This window comes from Microcaecilia unicolor, unplaced genomic scaffold (assembly GCF_901765095.1).
Source record: "Microcaecilia unicolor unplaced genomic scaffold, aMicUni1.1, whole genome shotgun sequence".
Classification (NCBI taxonomy): Eukaryota; Metazoa; Chordata; class Amphibia; order Gymnophiona; family Siphonopidae; genus Microcaecilia; species Microcaecilia unicolor.
In genome coordinates, this window is record NW_021963020.1 from 275,430 (window position 1) to 293,662 (window position 18,233).

An 18,233-nucleotide genomic window follows, 5' to 3' on the forward strand; every position below is an offset into this window, starting at 1 on the left:
ACTCTGTGGGATTTTGTGATCAGCCAAGTTAATGTTCAGCGCTGGCTGGTTAAGTTTAAAGCGGCCAGAGATAGGACTTCTATTTAGGCGGTCCGGTTTGGCTGCTAAACTTAGCTGGTGAAGAGCTGAATATTCACAGCTAACCGATTATATTGCGTGATCTAGCCAGTTAGCTGTTAATGTGCTAATATTCAGCAGAGATAACCGGCTATCTCGTGCTGAATATTAGTGCTTAGCCAACTAAGGGGCCCTTTTACTAAGCCGCTTAAGCATCTACACACGCCCAACGCGTGCCAAAATGGAGTTACCACGTGGCTCTTGCGGTAATTTCATTTTTGGCGCGCATCCGATACGCGCATCGGAAAAATATTCTTTATTTTCAGACGCGCGTAATGGACGCACGCCAAGTGGCATTTGATGTGCGTAGGTCATTACTGCCCATATTCTTTACCGCTAGGTCAATGGCTGACAGTAAGGTCTCAGACCCAAAATGGATGCGTGGCAATTTTGATTTTGCTGCACGTCCATTTTGGGGGGAAAAAAAGAGGCCTTTTTCACAGGTGTGCTGAAAAATGGATTGGTGCGCGTCCAAAACATGCGCCTACACTACCGCAATCCATTTTTCAGCGCACCTTAGTAAAAGGACCCCTAAGAGCTATTTAACCGGCCAGGAGCCGTTCCTGGCTGGTTAAATAATGCTGAACATCAGCTGGAGTACATTTGAACTTGTCCGACGGGCAGCCAAGTCACCAATATGACAGGAGCATAAGTTGCATAAAATCAGCAATGACGGTTTGCTATTAATGAGGGTCCCAAAAAACAACAAGGCAAGCGATCTGCAAAATCCAATATGGAAAAAGAAGCCAGCAGATCACATCAGAAAGATTTTATTGAAGATACCGCATGTAAACAAATTGCCCAATACAGGCCGTGTTTCGCTCACCAAGGGCTACGTCAGGGGCTACAATAAACAAACAGATTGAATTATAATAAATAAAACATCAAATTTAAAATATAAAAACAACATACCACCATAGTTTCTCATATATTCTTGAACAAATAGATAATGTTTACGCTATAAAATGATAATAAATGTTATACATACATGTATGTAAAATCTAAACATGAATAAATAAGTATGTGGTGTACATAGAAAGGACCACTTAATACAAATAAATAAATCAATCAATCATCCCATCACAAAAAACGCATTATATGTATTTAAAAATTGTATATATATATATATATATATATATATATATATATACAAGCATGTATACGATTCCCAACATATATATAATAAATAATAAATATCTATTTAAGAACATATACATAAAAACAGCAAAGCAAGGGCACTGATATACAGCATTAGACCTTGAACATATATAAATATGTTACACAATATTTTCACATATTTATATATGTTCAAGGTCTAATGCTGTATATCAGTGCCCTTGCTTTGCTGTTTTTATGTATATGTTCTGACGCAGCCCTTGGTGGGCGAAACACGGCCTGTGTCGGGCAATTTGTTCACATGCGGTATCTTCAATAAAATCTTTCTGATGTTATATTGATCTGCTGGCTTTTTTTTCCATTCCGGTTTGCTATTAATACCATCCACTAGTGCCAATAACTTTCAGGGAGTTAGTATCTATCCAGACTCAAATGAACTCCCACTTGAAATAATTTTACCGCTAATTCACCAACAGGCTCATTTTCAAAGCACTTAGCCTCCCAAAGTTCCATAGAAACCTATGGAACTTAGCCTCCCAAAGTGCTTTGAAAATATGCCTCTCATAGTCTCATTTTAATATGGTGAGAATTATTTAAAAGCTTGAAAGTTCAATACTCATCTTTGTAATGCTCTAGGGAGCATTAAACTTTCAAGCTTTTAAGTTCAATATATTTAAAATTACTAGCTATAATGCTGCTATAAGGACATAAAGAAGAATATTTAAATATCAACAATTTGACAATTAAAATTTTCACCGCTTCCCGATGAAGAGGTGGGTATGTAATTCTCACCATCTACTATAATAAAACTCACCCTCAACGTTCTGAAGACAACGTTCTGAAGTCACTCAGTCACTCCCTGAAGGGTTCATGGATTCATGGTGGTGAAGCCACAACACTGACCATGTCTCTCTGCCCCGCCCTCGCATGACGGACCAATCAGAAAAAACACCCTCAACATTCTGAAACACAAAGGACCATCACAACACCGTTCCCAGGCAACACTAGGCAACGTAAGACGGACCAATCAGAGGAAACTACGTGACAATAAGGGAGGAGCATTCCCCAGCAGAATGGCTCATTATCTGTGCAGCACGGAGAGCACAGAACCACCGCTGGAACGAGAGAAGAATATTCCTGCTGTGGGTATATGCAAAAATAGGCCGGGGGGGGGGGGGGGGGGGGGAGAAATTTTGAAATGCCTAATGCCAGTACTGAAGAGTGCCAGAGGGCCTATAGCACAGACTATATTTGGGATCGCTTGACATGGAGTCAGAGGAGCTGGAAAACAACGTGCCCGTCACCATCTGGGACGTGGGCAAACAGGACAAGCTGCGGCCCAGCTGGAAGGATTACCCGCGACCCAGGCAGCAGCAAACAGCGACCAAGGAAGGAAGGGGAGGAGTACTCCTTCCCTGCCTAGGAATCGCTGGAGACTGGCTGCCAAACTAACGAAACAACCGCACACCGACGCACCACCTCCATCATTCGAAAGGCATCCACTCTTTCTTCAACAGAAATGCAAACTAATAATACAAAACAAAGAATACATGGTTTCTCAGGCGGCTGCAGGTAACTCCCCACCCCCTTCCTCTTCCCCTTTTGCCGAAGTGGCCAAGGACGTGCCCAACCATCCCCAGCCTCAGGCAAGCAGTCTCCCACCTCGGGGATTCCCCAAGCACCCGGAAAAAGACGGCGCTGATTCCTGCAGCGCATAAATGTTCCAGCATTCCCCTGCAGCCGGCCTGAAATGGACCAAACATACCGGATCGCCCCCCGACGGCCCGAGACCGTGCTCTTCTCCCGACACACATCAACAACCTGCACACACACCGAACCCTCACACACACACAAAATAACTCTGTGACACATACACACACACAAAAAAAAAAACACATGCTAGCGCCCGTTTCATTGGTTTTGAAAACGGGCCTTTTTTACTAGTTTTAAGATAACTTAGTGAGTGTCACCGCTGAGGTTAGTGGTAAAATTATTTCAAGTGGAAGTTAATTTGAGTCTGGGTACGCTATTAATATACGCACCAATCAAAAAGTATTTTGAAAACATACTATGTGGGAAAGAGCATAAGCAGAAACTTCTTCAAGATTATTATATAGGTTATACTTTGCCTGTAGTGTAGAAAAAGGTAGCCACTTGTGGTTATCCAATAGTTGATGTAGAAACCATATTTTTGCTTCAATCCATTTAGGCCAAGCAAAACACATTCCATTAATTTTTAGTTTTGGATTATTCCAAAGTTGTATCATAGTGGTCGAATGGATAGAGATTTTCACACATGAGTCCAATGTGTTGAATGATGATTGAGAAGCGAATATGATGGGATTATAATCCTTGACTTAACAAAGATCTGGGTTTTCTAGCCCATTATAAACCATAAAGTTGTATTTCTCTGTTTCTCACTCTCCTCTCACCTACCCACACCCATCCTGTTAGACTATCAATGAAATGAAATGCTTTGATGTACCCATGCGTACCTCCTACCCACCCCCACCTTGCTAGACTGTCATTGAAAAGCTTTGATGCTTCACTTATATATACTATCAACCAACACATTTGCTTATTTCCGATCTGACGAAGAAGAGCAACCTTCGAAAGCTAATCAAGAAATGTATTAAGTTATGTCCAATCAAAAAGGTATCATCTTATTTTCTTTTCCATGTTTTATTTTGTTTGATTTCTATTGATAGACTTTTTAACAAACCCCAGAAGGAATTCTATCACTGGCTCCTGCTGACAATGGAAAAAACAGCAGTGAAAAAACTCCCGTAAGAGAAAAAAAAACAGTGCGTCAAAAACCATGTCGGCCACAATTTCTAAACAATGCGTCCAATACTTATGAACTCTCCCAAAATGATGACAGTAATAAAGAAAAACCAAAAATTAAAAAAAAAAAACATTCCAAAAACATGCACTTGGAATAAAAATCCAAAATAAAAACGACTTAGCTGAAAGCACGACGCTCCACATTTGGCATAATGATAAACTGGAATATAATCCAAGATCCATGAATATAAAAACCATTCTTCATTCATGGATAACCTCTGACTGCCCGGCTTTCTCCCAGTGGCGATCTAGGATGATTACACTCTGTTCTCTGGAACGTAGAGAGGTGGGTGACCTGGCCTCACTCAGGGGGGATGAATTTTGCCGTATGTGGTCTCCCTTTTGGGATTCCTTGACAGCGGTGGCACGCAGTAGAATCTTAAACTTCTAGCAGTGCACGGGAAAGGGAGGGGGTGTGATTTTAGGGGAGGGGATCCTTGGGGGGGGGTTAAGGGGTTGTGGAGGAGGGTTTTTTTTTCTCTCTTTGGGTTGATGTTGCATACTGTTTTACCTATTTGGAATTGCTAGTTTTCTAATTGAGAGAGGATGCCAAATTGTCGTGCAAGTGCCTAAATATTGAACATTAGTTTGTTTTATACATTAGATTAATATCTCAATATGATAATATGGATATGATAGGTATGCAATGTTGGAAGGGATGGCTGAGGGGTAGGGGGGGAGTTAATATTAGAAAATATAAGAGGCAAATGCAGTGGATTGTTTGTACATCATTTTTATTGTATTGGTTTTTCTTTTTGCCAATAAAAAGGATTTACACATAAAAAGTTTCCCTGGACGGTTGAGACTTCTTTTATGTCTATATAATAGTGTTGCAGAAATTCCTGCTTATGCTCTTTCCCACATGGTATGATAGCAAAATACTTTTTTTTTTTTTTTTAAATTTCTATAAACACAGTACATCAGTGTGTGCCCTCAGGCACTTTAAACTTACAAATTGCAATTATACTTGAAAACACAGAAACCGCAAGCTGAACCTTCCATGTCAACTAAACAATGTTTACCCGCATGGCTCACACCACACACTGTATTTTCCATTTTCCCCCCTCTTCCTATCCTGATCCCCCAGAGTCATCCTCCATTCTCACCATCCTATCCCATTCCATTGCCCAACAGTCACACCCCATTCACCCCCCTCCCACCCTCCCCCTCCTCTACATCCCCTTGTAAAGATAACACTTTTAAGCATTCCATCCACGTGCTATGATTTGTATAGTAGCAAGCTTTGATGCGTTAGAGTAAATGCGGCGCTCATTCTCCCCAAATGCTCTCATCTTAGCATACCACACCTCCACCGGAGCGCTCTCCGTGGAGGTCCAGAATTGTAATATCGTTTTCTTTATCAATAGGAGAGAGGTATATATGAATTTGGCACATACTGGGAGGCCTCAAAGGCAAAATACTTTTTGATTGGTGTGTATATGGTATGTTTTGCTATCCAATTAGTTTTGTCTGTTTTGGGTATGCAATTATTGCCTTGTTTGCTGATGTAATGTGGTTTTTGCCTTAAGCAAAAATCAGGTGAATTGCAGAGCTCAGAACACAGCTCATTATTATGCCAAAAAAACCATAAAACAGCTTGTGGTTTGCAAACTGCATTATTCCCAGAAAGTTAACTGCGCCAGTTGACAAATGAAGAACGTGTGTAAGGTTGGAGGAATGTGGTGAGGGATTCGTTTCTGCTCTTGTTCTTTTCCTGTTTCAGTTTTTATTTTCTGTTTTCTTTCAGTTTTTATTTGACAAGTATATACGATCATTCGATATTTGAAGCTTTTAGCAAGGTGGTACAGAAATTAATTCCCCAGCTCCCAACTCTGGAGAATCTTCTGAACATTTTCATCTCAGTAAGTAATCCTTTCTGCCAGGGACACAGTGCCCAGGGCCTACAAAGCTCCTAGGGGCCTATGAAAAAGTTATACGCTTATAAAACACACAACAAAACAAAAAAAGCTTTATCTGTAGGCAGTGTTCAGACGGTAATTGTGGGGGAGGGGGATCTTTATGTTGATCCTCATAGGGTTCAAACAAACAAACAAAGTAAACACTGGGCCTTCAGGAATGAGAAAAATGCAGTCCTTATTCATAAATAAAGGACTGCATTTTTCTCATTCCTGAAGGCCCAGTGTTTACTTTGTTTGTTTGTTTGGTTGCTTTTGTATGCTGTTTTCCCTCTTTTTTGTGACTGATCCTCATAGGGTTACCATACGTCTGGGTTTCGACGGACAAGTTCTCCTTTTCAAGGGCCTGTTGGATGTCCAGGCGGTTTTGTTAGTGCTGACCATTTGTCTGAGTTGCTGGTGATAGATGCACCCATAGGCACCGCGTATAACCAGCTTGGGGAGGCGTCCCAACCACGATCGCAATCTACATGGCAGCAACGAAAACAAGCTTCCCCTCCTCACCTGCCTGACCAGCTGCCTCCCCAATTCGGTGCCAGCAAATAAACAGAAACTGTTTGCAGGGCCATGAGAGCTCTGCGAGCCACTGCCGGACCTGCCCCTTATGATGTAACTTCCTGTTCGTTGAGGACCAGCAGTGGTGTGCAGAGCTTAATGGCCCCGCACACAGTTTCTATTTATTCACTGGCATCGAATTGAGGAGGCAGGGGGTCGGGTAGGTGGGGAGGGGAAGCTTTCAGTTTGTTTTTCTTGTTATGGCCGGCCACCGGGCAAAGGTGTCTATGAGCTCATGAGGGGATGGGGAGGAAAAGGAGAAAGACAGGACAATGGAGGGGGGCGGGGTAGGAGAGACAGAGGGACAGAGCTGTATAGTGGGGGAAGGAGAGAGAGAGAGAGTAAGATGGGCAGTGCAGGATGGTGGATGAGAGAGTCATGGGGCAACTTTGGATGGGGGGGAGGAGAGAGACAGAGAAGAGATCCTGGTGGTGGTGGTGGTGAGGGGTGGGGCAAAGCAAGGTGACTGAGCACCATTGGGATGGGGGGAGGGGTTGAGCAAGGTGATAGTGCAGTATGGGGATCTGTCCTTTTTTTTTTGTCTCCACAAATATGGTAACCCTAATCCTGGGGGTCAACAACTGTGAGGATGCTTAGAAACTATAAATACTAATCCATCTCTGCACTTGATTCACTGACCATTCACAAAACGCTGATTCCCAAGCGTGAATGTTTCTTCTCAAATGGGCATGGAGCATTTGTGAAGAAAATCCTTATGTTTTTATAAAAGTGTTTATGTCTGTTGCCATTTTCTAATAGTATTTTTCATTTGCCTATATTGAAAGGTGTACTTTATGGGGGCAGTTTTTCAAACTACCCACATAGCTAAAGTGTGTGCAAACTTTCTTTTAAAATTGCCTGAGAAAAAAGTACCTGAATTTATTTGCAAACCCTTTTTGTAATGGATGCTTTCTTCAACAAACAGCCCACTGCATATTGTTCCAGTCCCTGTCCCAAGGGACACTCTCTAATTACAAGTCAGGCAGGGGCGTAGCCAGACTTCGGCGGGAGGGGGGTCCTGAGCCCGAGGAGAGGGGGCACATTTTAGCCCCCTCCCCGGCGCCGCCAACCCCCCCCCCCCCCGCGCCATTGCCGACACCCCCCGCCGCCAGCACCACCAACAACAACTTTGCCCCCCCTCCGACGACGACCCTCTCAACCCCCCTCCCGCCATCAACCCACCGTCGCGGTCTGCTACCTTTGCTGGCAGGGGACCCCAACCCCCGCCAACCGAAGTCTTCTTCCTTCGTTTTGTTTCAGAGTCTGACGTCCTGCATGTACAACGTGCAGGACATCAGACTCACAGAAACAGAACGAAGCCTTGCGATCTGCAGGGCTTCGTTCTGTTTCTGTGAATCTAACGTCCTGCACGTTGTAAGTGCAGGACGTCAGACTCGGAAACAAAACAAAGGAAGACTTCGGCTGGCGGGGGTTGGGGTGGGTTGGTGGCGGGAGGGGGGGGTTGAGAGGGTCGTCAGGGGGGTCCAGGGCCAAAGCTACGGGGGCCCAGACCATAGGCGCTGACTCCGTGGGTGCTGTGGGTGCTTGAGCACCCCCAATATTTTCAAACCTACCCTCCTTGCTTTCCTGCCACTCAGTCAGCTTAAAACTCATTTACCTGACTGAACAGCAGTGAAAGGAGCAGAGTACAGGCTTGGTCTTCAGCAGCTTTCTCCTTCCCTCTCAGCTGCGGTCCCGCCCTCATTTCCTGTTTACGCAAGGGGGGACGCTGAGGGAAGGAGAAAGCTGCTGAAGACAGAGCCTGTACTCTGCTCCTTTCACTTCCATTCAGTCAGGTAAAATGAGTTTTTTGTTTCGTTCTGAATCACCAGTTCTTTTACTATAAAGGTCTACAAATTATGCTTGCAAGGCATTAACAGTGATTCACAGGTTATCTGTAATTTGCTGTAAATTGATGCATTTCATTTGCTGTTACACAAGTAGAGAATATTGAAAAATTTGCCCTAAACTGTCAAACCTAACATAGTAGCTGTGCAGATTGACTTTAACCACTGGCTGTATGGGAATCTGTGAAATACTTGTTATGCTGTAATTTTACATACTCAATTTTCAAATCAACACAGCAAAGAGACAAACATGGTTTATTCTTCTGTTTGCCAGGGGGTCCACAATTTGCATCTTAGGAGAGTTGGAAGCCAGTCATTAAATCTTATGTTAACACATTTATCCAACCTTTCACCATGCTGCTTACCTGCTGTGCTTGTTCTGACAGAAACTGACCTCATATTGAAAGTTACAGTGGACCGAAAACAGAAAATCTGGTATATACGATCTTAAAGCCTTCCCAATTAGACTATCAACTTTATTCTTCAGTGTGGCACTCTTTTAGAGATACTCCACACAGAATTTGTGGAATTAATTGCAGTTAATTCCTAGGTCAGCTGTGCTCACTTTCAGTCTTCTAGGGCCACCAGTGAGTTGAATTTCCAGCACATATCTCAGCTGTCACTGCTCTTCTGAGCAACAGGTAAAATGAGTTTTAAGAGGTAGGGCAACCACATGTATCCTGAACTGTCTTATAATGTTTTTTCTGTTATATTACAATCATGTTTCTTTCATTGTCATGTAACCCAAAATCCTTCTGTAATACCAAATGTCTTTTCTCTTCTTATTTCCACTATTCATGATGTATTGTAAGCCACATTGAGCCTGCAAAGAGGTGGGAAAATGTGGGATACAAATGCAATAAATAAATAAGAGGGGAGAAATCCCTGAACATGGATGCAGGGGAGGGAAGACAGGAGGAGATGCACATGGATGGAGGGGAGAGAGGAAAATGCTAGACATGGATGGAGGGAAGGGAAGAGAGGAAGTGAGATGAACATGGATGGAGGAGAGAGGAAAAATGGTGGACATGGATGGAGGAGAGAGAAGAGAGAGGAAGGAGTTGCATATGGATGGAGGGGAGTGAAGAAAGAGGAAGGAGATGCATACTGACAGAGATGAGGGAAAGGGAAAAGAGGAGAAAAACTACACATGGATGGAGAAAATAGACGCTGGATGGAAAGAGGGAAGAGAGGGGGCAGACACTGGATGGAAAGGAGAGAAAGAGGGGTCAGATGCTGGATGGAAAGGAGGAAGAGAGAGGGGGTAGACGCTGGATGAAAAGGGGGGAAAGTTAAAGATTGAGGAAAGAAGAAACAAGAGACTGGGACCAACACAATTAGAAACAATAAACGGCCAAACCACAAAGGTAGGAAAAAATGAATTTTATTTTTAGTTTAGGATAAAGTAGTGTGGTACCTGTGTTAATAAATACAGAAAATGGAAGTAAGGTGATATCTTTACTGGACTAATTTTAATACATTTTTGACTAATGTTTGGAGACCAAACCCTCCTTTCTTGTGTCAGAACAGAATACCATAACAGCAGTATACTGTCCTGACCTGAGGAAAGAGGTTTTGGCCTTTAAAAGCTAATTGAAAAATATATTTAGTCCACTAAAATGATATTATCATATTTTCCATTTTTTGTTTTATTTGTATTTGTTAGCCTATAGTATAGTGATTGAAATATGTCCGTTTTTGAAATTTGTATCTCCTTATATTTGCACAGTACAGGGGGACTGAGGGGTGGGACTGTTCAGGGAAGAAGTCCTGGTGCAGGTTGCAGGCAGCCTACGAGTGGCACTGCCACTGCCCAGGTGAAGACTGTGGTAGACAGAATTTTAAGGTATTGAGGCAGGGGACGCATGCACTGCCTGTAAAAAAAAAAAAAAATTTCAGCACCCCCAATCATTTTGAAAAGTTGGCTCCCATGGCCCCATAGTAGCTACGCCACTGGTCAAAGGATGTGTGTTGTGGCAGTGTTTGCCTCATTTTATCCACATACAGGATGGGAATTTTTCAGATGAGCAATTTATGGGGATGAAACGTTTTGAAAATTGCCCTGTATAGAGCTGATGTGATAAGCTGCACTATTTAAACCCTAATCTTTGTATGCTAAAATTAGTTTCAGTGCACAAAAGCATCTGCCGACCTGGAGGTAAAGCAGTGAACTAATTGTAATGTTAATGGCCTACACATACACTTACTTCCAGTGTGGGAAAGTGTGCTGAAAAGTAGTGTTAAAACTTATCTCATCTCAGGTTTGAACTTCTAATTGGCTTCAGTGGAAGTCAATATAGAAGTTATCCTTTCTAGATTCTGAGATCTCCAGGTTAGGGAACTGTGGAAAAGGGATTTCCAATTCAGGAACCCACAGACCAACAACTCTGGTCCAAGGGTCATGATTCAAAGACCCCCCCACACACACACACTCAAGCAGTCCAAAACTAGGAGCCCCGTACTTCCACCTACATACCTAACCAGTATCCTGTTTCCAATAGTGGCCAATCCAGGTCACAAGCACCTGGCAGAAACCCAAATAGTAACAACATTCCATGCTACCAATTTCAGGGCAAGTAGTGGCTTCCCCATCTCAATAGCAGAGTACGTAATGCAAGGTTCCACATTAAGAGTCACCGACCAGAATAGGGATCTAGGCGTCATCGTTGATGATATGTTGAAACCCTCTGCTCAGTGTGCGGCAGCAACTAAGAAAGCAAATAGAATGTTAGGCATTATTAGAAAAGGAATGGAAAACAAAAATGAGGATGTTATAATGCCTTTGTATCGCTCCATGGTGCGACCACACCTCGAATATTGTGTTCAATTCTGGTCACCACATCTCAAAAAAGATATAGTGGAATTAGAAAAGGTACAGAGAAGGATGACGAAAATGATAAAAGGGATTGGACGACTTCCCTATGAGGACAGGCTAAAGAGGCTTGGGCTTGGAGAAGAGACAGCTGAGGGGAGATATTATAGAGGTCTATAAAATTATGAGTGGAGTTGAACGGGTAGATGTGAAGCGTCTGTTCACGCTTTCCAAAAATACTAGGACTAGGGGGCACGAAATGAAGCTACAAAGTAGTAAATTTAAAACGAATCAGAGAAAATCTTTCTTCACTCAACATGTAATTAAGCTCTGGAATTCGTTGCCAGAGAATGTAGTAAAAGCAGTTAGCTTAGCGGGGTTTAAAAAAGGTTTGGATGGCTTCCTAAAGGAAAAGTCCATAGATCATTATTAAAATGGACATAGGGGAAAATCCACTGCTTATTTCTAGGATAAGAAGCATAAAATGTATTGTACTTTTTGGGGATCTTGCCAGGTGCTTGTAACCTGGATTGGCTACTGTTGGAAACAGGATGCTGGGCTTGATGGACCTTTGGTCTGCCCCAGTATGGCAATACATATGCACTTATGACTTTTCCTCCAGGAACTTGTCCAAACCTTTTTTAAACCCAGATATGCGAACCGCTGTTACCACATCCTCTGGCACTGAGTTCCAGAGCTTAATTATTCGTTGAGTGAAAAAAATCAGTGTATCACTGGGGGTTTAGCTCACATGGGGGTGGGGGGGGTGGGGGGGGTAGTGACTGCCTTCGATCTCAGCTGCTTCTGTCATCGCTGCTCTCTTCCTCTCTTTCCTGTAATCTAATTGTGTTCCTTTCACTGATTCCTTGGATTATTATAGTTTTGTAAATTGCCTTGTTATTTTATTAGGAAAGCCAGTATATCAAACTAAACCACAAACCAAGAAGAGCAGTAGTTTGGAGCTCATTTGGGTTTAGTTGTTCCTTTTGATCATGTCCTGACTTGCTGTAAAAGTTGCTGGGCAAAGGGAGGTGAATGAGAAACAGTCATGACAGGACTATATTACAGCTCCTGCTGCTCTGACAGAGACCAAAGAACTAGCAGGAACTGCACTGAGAAACCCAGTATAACCCATAGGCGTAGACTGGGGGGGCGAGGGGGGCAATGCCCCCCCAAACGACGACGAGGCGCCGCCGCGCCATTAGTTAAAAAAAAAAAAACACATGCAGGCACGTGCTGCTCTCCATCCGCTTGGCTTCCCTGCCCTCTCTGTCTGCGTCCCGCCTTCCTCTGACATCAGAGGAAGGCGGGACGCAGACAGAGAGGGCAGGGAAGCCAAGCGGACGGAGAGGAGCGTGTCCGTCTACCCCTCTCTCTTCCTCCCTCCCTCCGGCGCAGGCAGCAGTCGTTTCCAGCGTTCCTGGCAGCGGTAGCGTTTTACACGCTGCCTTTGGCTCTGTCCCGAAGCCTTCTCTTCAAGTTCCTGTTCCCGCATAGGTGGGAACAGGAACTTGAAGAGAAGGCTTCTGGGGCAGACCGAAGGCAGCGTGTACATCGCTACCGCTGCCAGGAACGCTGGAAAAGACTGCTGCCTGCGCCGGAGGGAGGGAGGGAAGAAGAGAGGGGGTAAACGGAGTCACGATCTTGGACCTCGCGGGGGGGTGCAGTAGAAGGAAGATGGATGGAACTGGGAGGGGTGGGGAGCAGAGGGAAGGAGCAAGAGATGGATGGGACTGGGAGGGTGGGGAGCAGAGGGAAGGAGCAAGAGATGGTTGGGACTGGGAGGGGTGGGGAGCAGAGGGAAGGAGCAAGAGATGGATGGGACTGGGAGGGTGGGGAGCAGAGGGAAGCCTACTGGAAAGAAGACACTGCATAAAACAGAAGACACTGGGACCAAAGCGAATAGAAAAACTAAATGATCAGACAACAAAGGTAGATAAAAGTATTTTATTCACAATTTATTAATTGAAATATGTCAGCTTTTTGAAATGTGCATCTGTGATATTTTGCCTGTAAATTTCAATTCCTTCCTCCATATTAGCATATTCATTTGCATATGTATATATGCAAATGATATGCTAATATGCTCCACCCATTCTTTGCCCCCCCCAAATGAAACAGTCAAACTACGCCTATGGTATAACCTGAAATGGGTCTGGGGTAATTAAGTTGAAAAGGAGGAGGGGTGTTTTGAGAGTGGACCCCCACTGTGAGAAAACAGGGAAAAGACTTACTCAAGCTGAGCAAGAGCAGGCTGGCAAGCAGCAAAGGCGGAAGAGATGCTCGCCCCCCCCAGCATGCAGAGAACTTGTGGTAATAAAGGACATTTTGTACTGTACAAGAAGGAACTTAAGGATATTGGTCACTAATCAGGGACACTGCATGTTCCTCTCAGGATGGAACAATGTTCCAGTGGCTTTTAACATTAAGTGATATGCCTGTGTCAGGGCAGGAAGCTCTGGTACTTCCTTCATATTATCAGCTTGAAGCAGGAGAGTATTTTTTTTGCTGCTGACACAAAATGAAACTATTCAGGACTGGCAGAAGATTCTTTGTTAGCTGAACCAATGTTCAAAAGAACTGCCTGACCAAATCTTTGATTATTAAATCAGCACTTTCTTTCTCCCTCCCTTGCTCACTACATAAAACTTGTCCAGTCAACTTGTTAGCTGAACAAAATGTATCTGTTTATCTTTGGGCGAAGACAGTCACGCAAAGTGCATGGTATGAGCTTAACGTAGAAACCTAGAAATGTGACGGCAGATAAAGGCCAAATGGCCCATCCAGTCTGCCCATTCTCTTTACCTCATGAAAGACTCCAGAGGAAATTGGAGAGTCATGGGATAGGAAGTAGTGTACTATTGTGGATTAAAAACTGGTTAAAAGATAGAAAACAGAGAGTAGGGTTAAATGGTCAGTATTTTCAATGGAGAAGGGTAGTTAGTTGGGTTCCCCAGGGCTCTGTGCTGGGACCACTGGTTTTTAACATATTTATAAATGACCTAGAGATGGGAGTCTCTAGTGAGGTAATTAAATTTGCTGACAACACAAAGTTATTCAAAGTAATTAAATCACAGGAGGATTGTGAAAAATTACAAGAGGACCTTGGGAGACTGGGTGTCTAAATGGCAGATGACGTTTAATGTGAGCAAGTGCAAAGTGATGCATGTGGGAAAGAGGAACCCGAATTATAGCTACGTCATGCAAGGTTCCACGTTAGGAGTCACGGACCAAGAAAGGGATCTAGTTGTCGTCATTGATGATACGTTGAAACCTTCTGCTCAGTGTGCTGCTGCGGCTAAGAAAGCAAATAGAATGTTAGGTATTATTAGGAAAGGAATGGAAAACAAAAATGAGGATGTTATAATGCCTTTGTATCGCTCCATGGTGCGACTGCACCTCGAATATTGTGTTCAATTCTGGTTGCTGCATCTCAAAAAAGATATAGTGGAATTAGAAAAGGTGCAGAGAAGGGCGACGAAAATGATAAAGGGGATTGGATGACTTCCCTATGAGGAAAGGCTAAAGCGGCTAGGACTCTTCAGCTTGGAGAAAAGGCGGCTGAGGGGAGATATGATAGAGATCTATAAAATAATGAGTGGAGTTCAACGGGTAGATGTGAAGCGTCTGTTCACGCTTTCCAAAAATACTAGGACTAGGGGGCATGCGATGAAGCTACTATGTAGTAAATTTAAAACAAATCGGAGAAACATTTTCTTCACTCAACGTGTAATTAAACTCTGGAATTTGTTGCCAGAGAATGTGGTAAAGGCGGTTGGCTTAGCAGAGTTTAAAAAAGGTTTAGACGGCTTCCTAAAGGAAAAGTCCATAGACCGTTATTAAATGAACTTGAGGACAATCCACTGTTTCTGGGATAAGCAGTATAAAATGTTTTGCACATTTTTGGGATCTTGCCGGGTATTTGTGACCTGGATTGGCCACTGTTGGAAACAGGATGCTGGGCTCAAAGGACCTTTGGTCTTTCCCAGTACGGCAATACTTACGTACTTATGTGACTTCCCAGTGTCACGTTGGCATGTTTTGGAAACTATCACTTGATTCAGAAAAAGCATGCATTCATTTATTACAATTTATTTACTGCATTTTTGTAGAAATTCACCCAAGGCAGTGTTACAACAAGATCAATCTGAACATAGGCAATAGACAATATCAACGGATAAAATATTCAAAGAACAGTACACATTGCGGAATAGTATGCTACATTACAATGTCAGCATAGAGTAGAAGTGAGGGTGCAACATATAGACAGATAAGATAGAATAACGAGTTCGAGAATAAGGGGGTCTCACTTAAAGAAAGCTTCAGCTAGGGTAGGAGTGGATAAACAAAGTTACTTCTCTAAGCAAAAGTTTATTGCTGTTGCCCTTGAATCCAGTCAGTATTTGGATATTTTTATATAGTAGATACATTCATGATGCAAACCTGCAAAAATTCTACATGTAAGAGTGGCTGCATAGTTGTGATATATAAGGCAGACCTAATTGTTTTGCACAGAAATTGTGAGCGTTCCTACTACTACTACTTAACATTTCTAGAGCGCTACTAGGGTTACGCAGCGCTGTACAATTTAACAAAGAAGGACGGTCCCTGCTCAAAGGAGCTTACAATCTAAAGGACGAAATGTCAAGTTGGGCCAGTCTAGATTTCCTGAGTAGAGGTGTAGTGGTTAGGTGCCGAAGGCGACATTGAAGAGGTGGGCTTTGAGCAAGGATTTGAAGATGGGCAGGGAGGGGGCTTGGCGTATGGGCTCAGGAAGTTTATTCCAAGCATAGGGAGAGGCGAGGCAGAAAGGGCGGAGCCTGGAGTTGGCGGTGGTGGAGAAGGGTACTGAAAGGAGGGATTTGTCTTGAAAGCGGAGGTTACGGGTAGGAATGTAAGGGGAGATGAGGGTAGAGAGGTAAGGAGGGGCTGCAGATTGAGTGCATTTGTAGGTTAGTAGGAGAAGCTTGAACTGTATGCGGTACCTGATCGGAAGCCAGTGAAGTGACTTGAGGAGAGGGGTGATATGAGTATATCGATCAAAGCGGAAGATAAGACGTGCAGCAGAGTTCTGAACGGACTGAAGGGGGGATAGATGGGCTTCCATTTGAAATTTCCTCCATTTGAAATTCCAAATGGTAACATGAAACCAAGACTGGAGCCCTGACCCAGAAGCTCCCAGGCACAAGGACATTACATAGGGTTTATCTGTCACAGGTAAAGGAGACCAAGGACTCTGCAGGGTTCCTCAAGTGATTACCCGGTCCCTTGCCTGCCTCTAGCTGCATTGTTTCATCTCCACTATGGACATATCTGTTTGCTGTACTCTTCATTTCTTTTTGTTTCATTTTCTTATATACCCCCTGCAAGCACGGAAGATATCAGTGACGTACATTCAGGCACTGTGGGTATTTTTCTGTCCCTGGAGGTCTCACAACCTGAGTTTATATCTGAGCCAAGTGGCTTGCAAAGGATCACAAGGAGCTCCTGTGAGATTTGAACCAGGCTCCCCTGGTTCACATCCCATTGCTCTAACTATTAGGCTACTTCTCCACTCCTTGTATTCATGAGTAAAGGGTCAACCCTACCGCAGGACCATGTGTTCATGAGCATGTACAACTGGGCAGTAGATGATTTGGGGACAGTACAGTGCAGTTACATGGTACATCTAATAGTACTATAAAAATAATTGAAGGGCTTATTTCCAAAACCCTCTAAGTCCAATGCTGGACTTAGCAGGTTTTGGAAATAAGCCCTTCAGTTAATAGTAGTATATGGTTACATAGCTGAATTGGTTGAAATAGAGACAAGTTTATTGAGTCTCGCCATCTTTGAATTGCTTCACATTTGCCTCTAGTTGGTAAAGCAGCTTTCTTATATAGTATAAGCATTGTTCTACATTTAAGTACAGTGAACTTGGGATCCTCATGTCCTCTTTTGGAAGATCTGGGTAACACTGGTACTCAAGACCTACCCAACCTCAAGCAGCAAGCTTTGTTCTCTTGAGTTTCCTTACCTAAGGACCTATGGGATCCACCAAGCCATTGTTGTGCTTACAGTACTGGATACCTGTTAGTTCATGTACCTGTTAGAGTCTGTTTGTGAGTTCTTTTACCTTAAAAGTGTAGTCTTTCCCTACCTGTGAACTTCTCAACAGTGAAGATGGTAGATTACTACTTCCAGCCTTTCAAGTGTGTACTGCAGACTATTGCCATCTTTTGGGTTTTTTTTTCTCTCTGCTTCCGCTGTTGACCGTATCCTGTATATGAAGAGGGAAGTGGGATGGGGGGGCTATGGAGCCTTGGCCTTTTCTCTCTCTCCACAGCCCCACCCTGTTTACTTAATCAAATAAGGTATATCCCAAAGGTCTCATCTCTTTCTGCAATATATACAGGTTCCTGATTTATCACTCTGGTTCTAAACCAGAATTTTCCATGTGGTGCTGTTTTTCATGCACTCACCATGCTGCTTTGACCTCCTTTTGACTGTTTATGGGATGTAAACCATGTTAACAGTATCTTTAGTGGCCAGATGTGTTTTCTGTTTCAGAACTCGGGAATTGAAAAAGCTTTTCTGTTTGATGTGGTCAGTAAAATTTACATTGCGACAGACAGCAGTCCTGTGGACATGCAGACCTACGAGCTCTGTTGTGATATGATCGATGTAGTGATTGACATTTCTTGCATCTACGGGTGAGTACATAAATCCTTTTCACCCTTCGCTTTATTTATAAAATTTTGTTTGTGTGCATTCCATCTAATTGGAGTGACGTCCCCAACCTTCCCCTCTCAGCCGCCATGCAATATTTCCTGTGTTGATGAGCGTAGGCTCCGCCCTACCACAGGACCATGTGTTAATGAACAGCAGAAGAGTTGGGGACAGTACAGTGCAGTTACATGGTACGTCTAGCAGCACTATAGAAATGATTAGAAGTAGTAGTAGTACTACTACATGGTTACATAGCTGAATTGGTTGAAACAGGGACAAGCCAGTTGAGCTTAAACTAGAGAATGACATGGGGACAAT

At 43.4% G+C, this 18,233-nt stretch overlaps 1 protein-coding gene across 1 annotated transcript in view; it reads left to right on the top strand.

The window, feature by feature from the left end:
• LOC115458761 (ras-related GTP-binding protein D-like) overlaps nt 1–18,233 on the top strand; it is an 87,801-nt gene that overhangs the window by 38,745 nt on the left and 30,823 nt on the right. Inside the window, 2 exon segments of the mRNA XM_030188572.1 lie at nt 5,825–5,939; nt 17,757–17,899. Coding sequence (XP_030044432.1) covers nt 5,825–5,939; nt 17,757–17,899 — 258 coding nt within the window.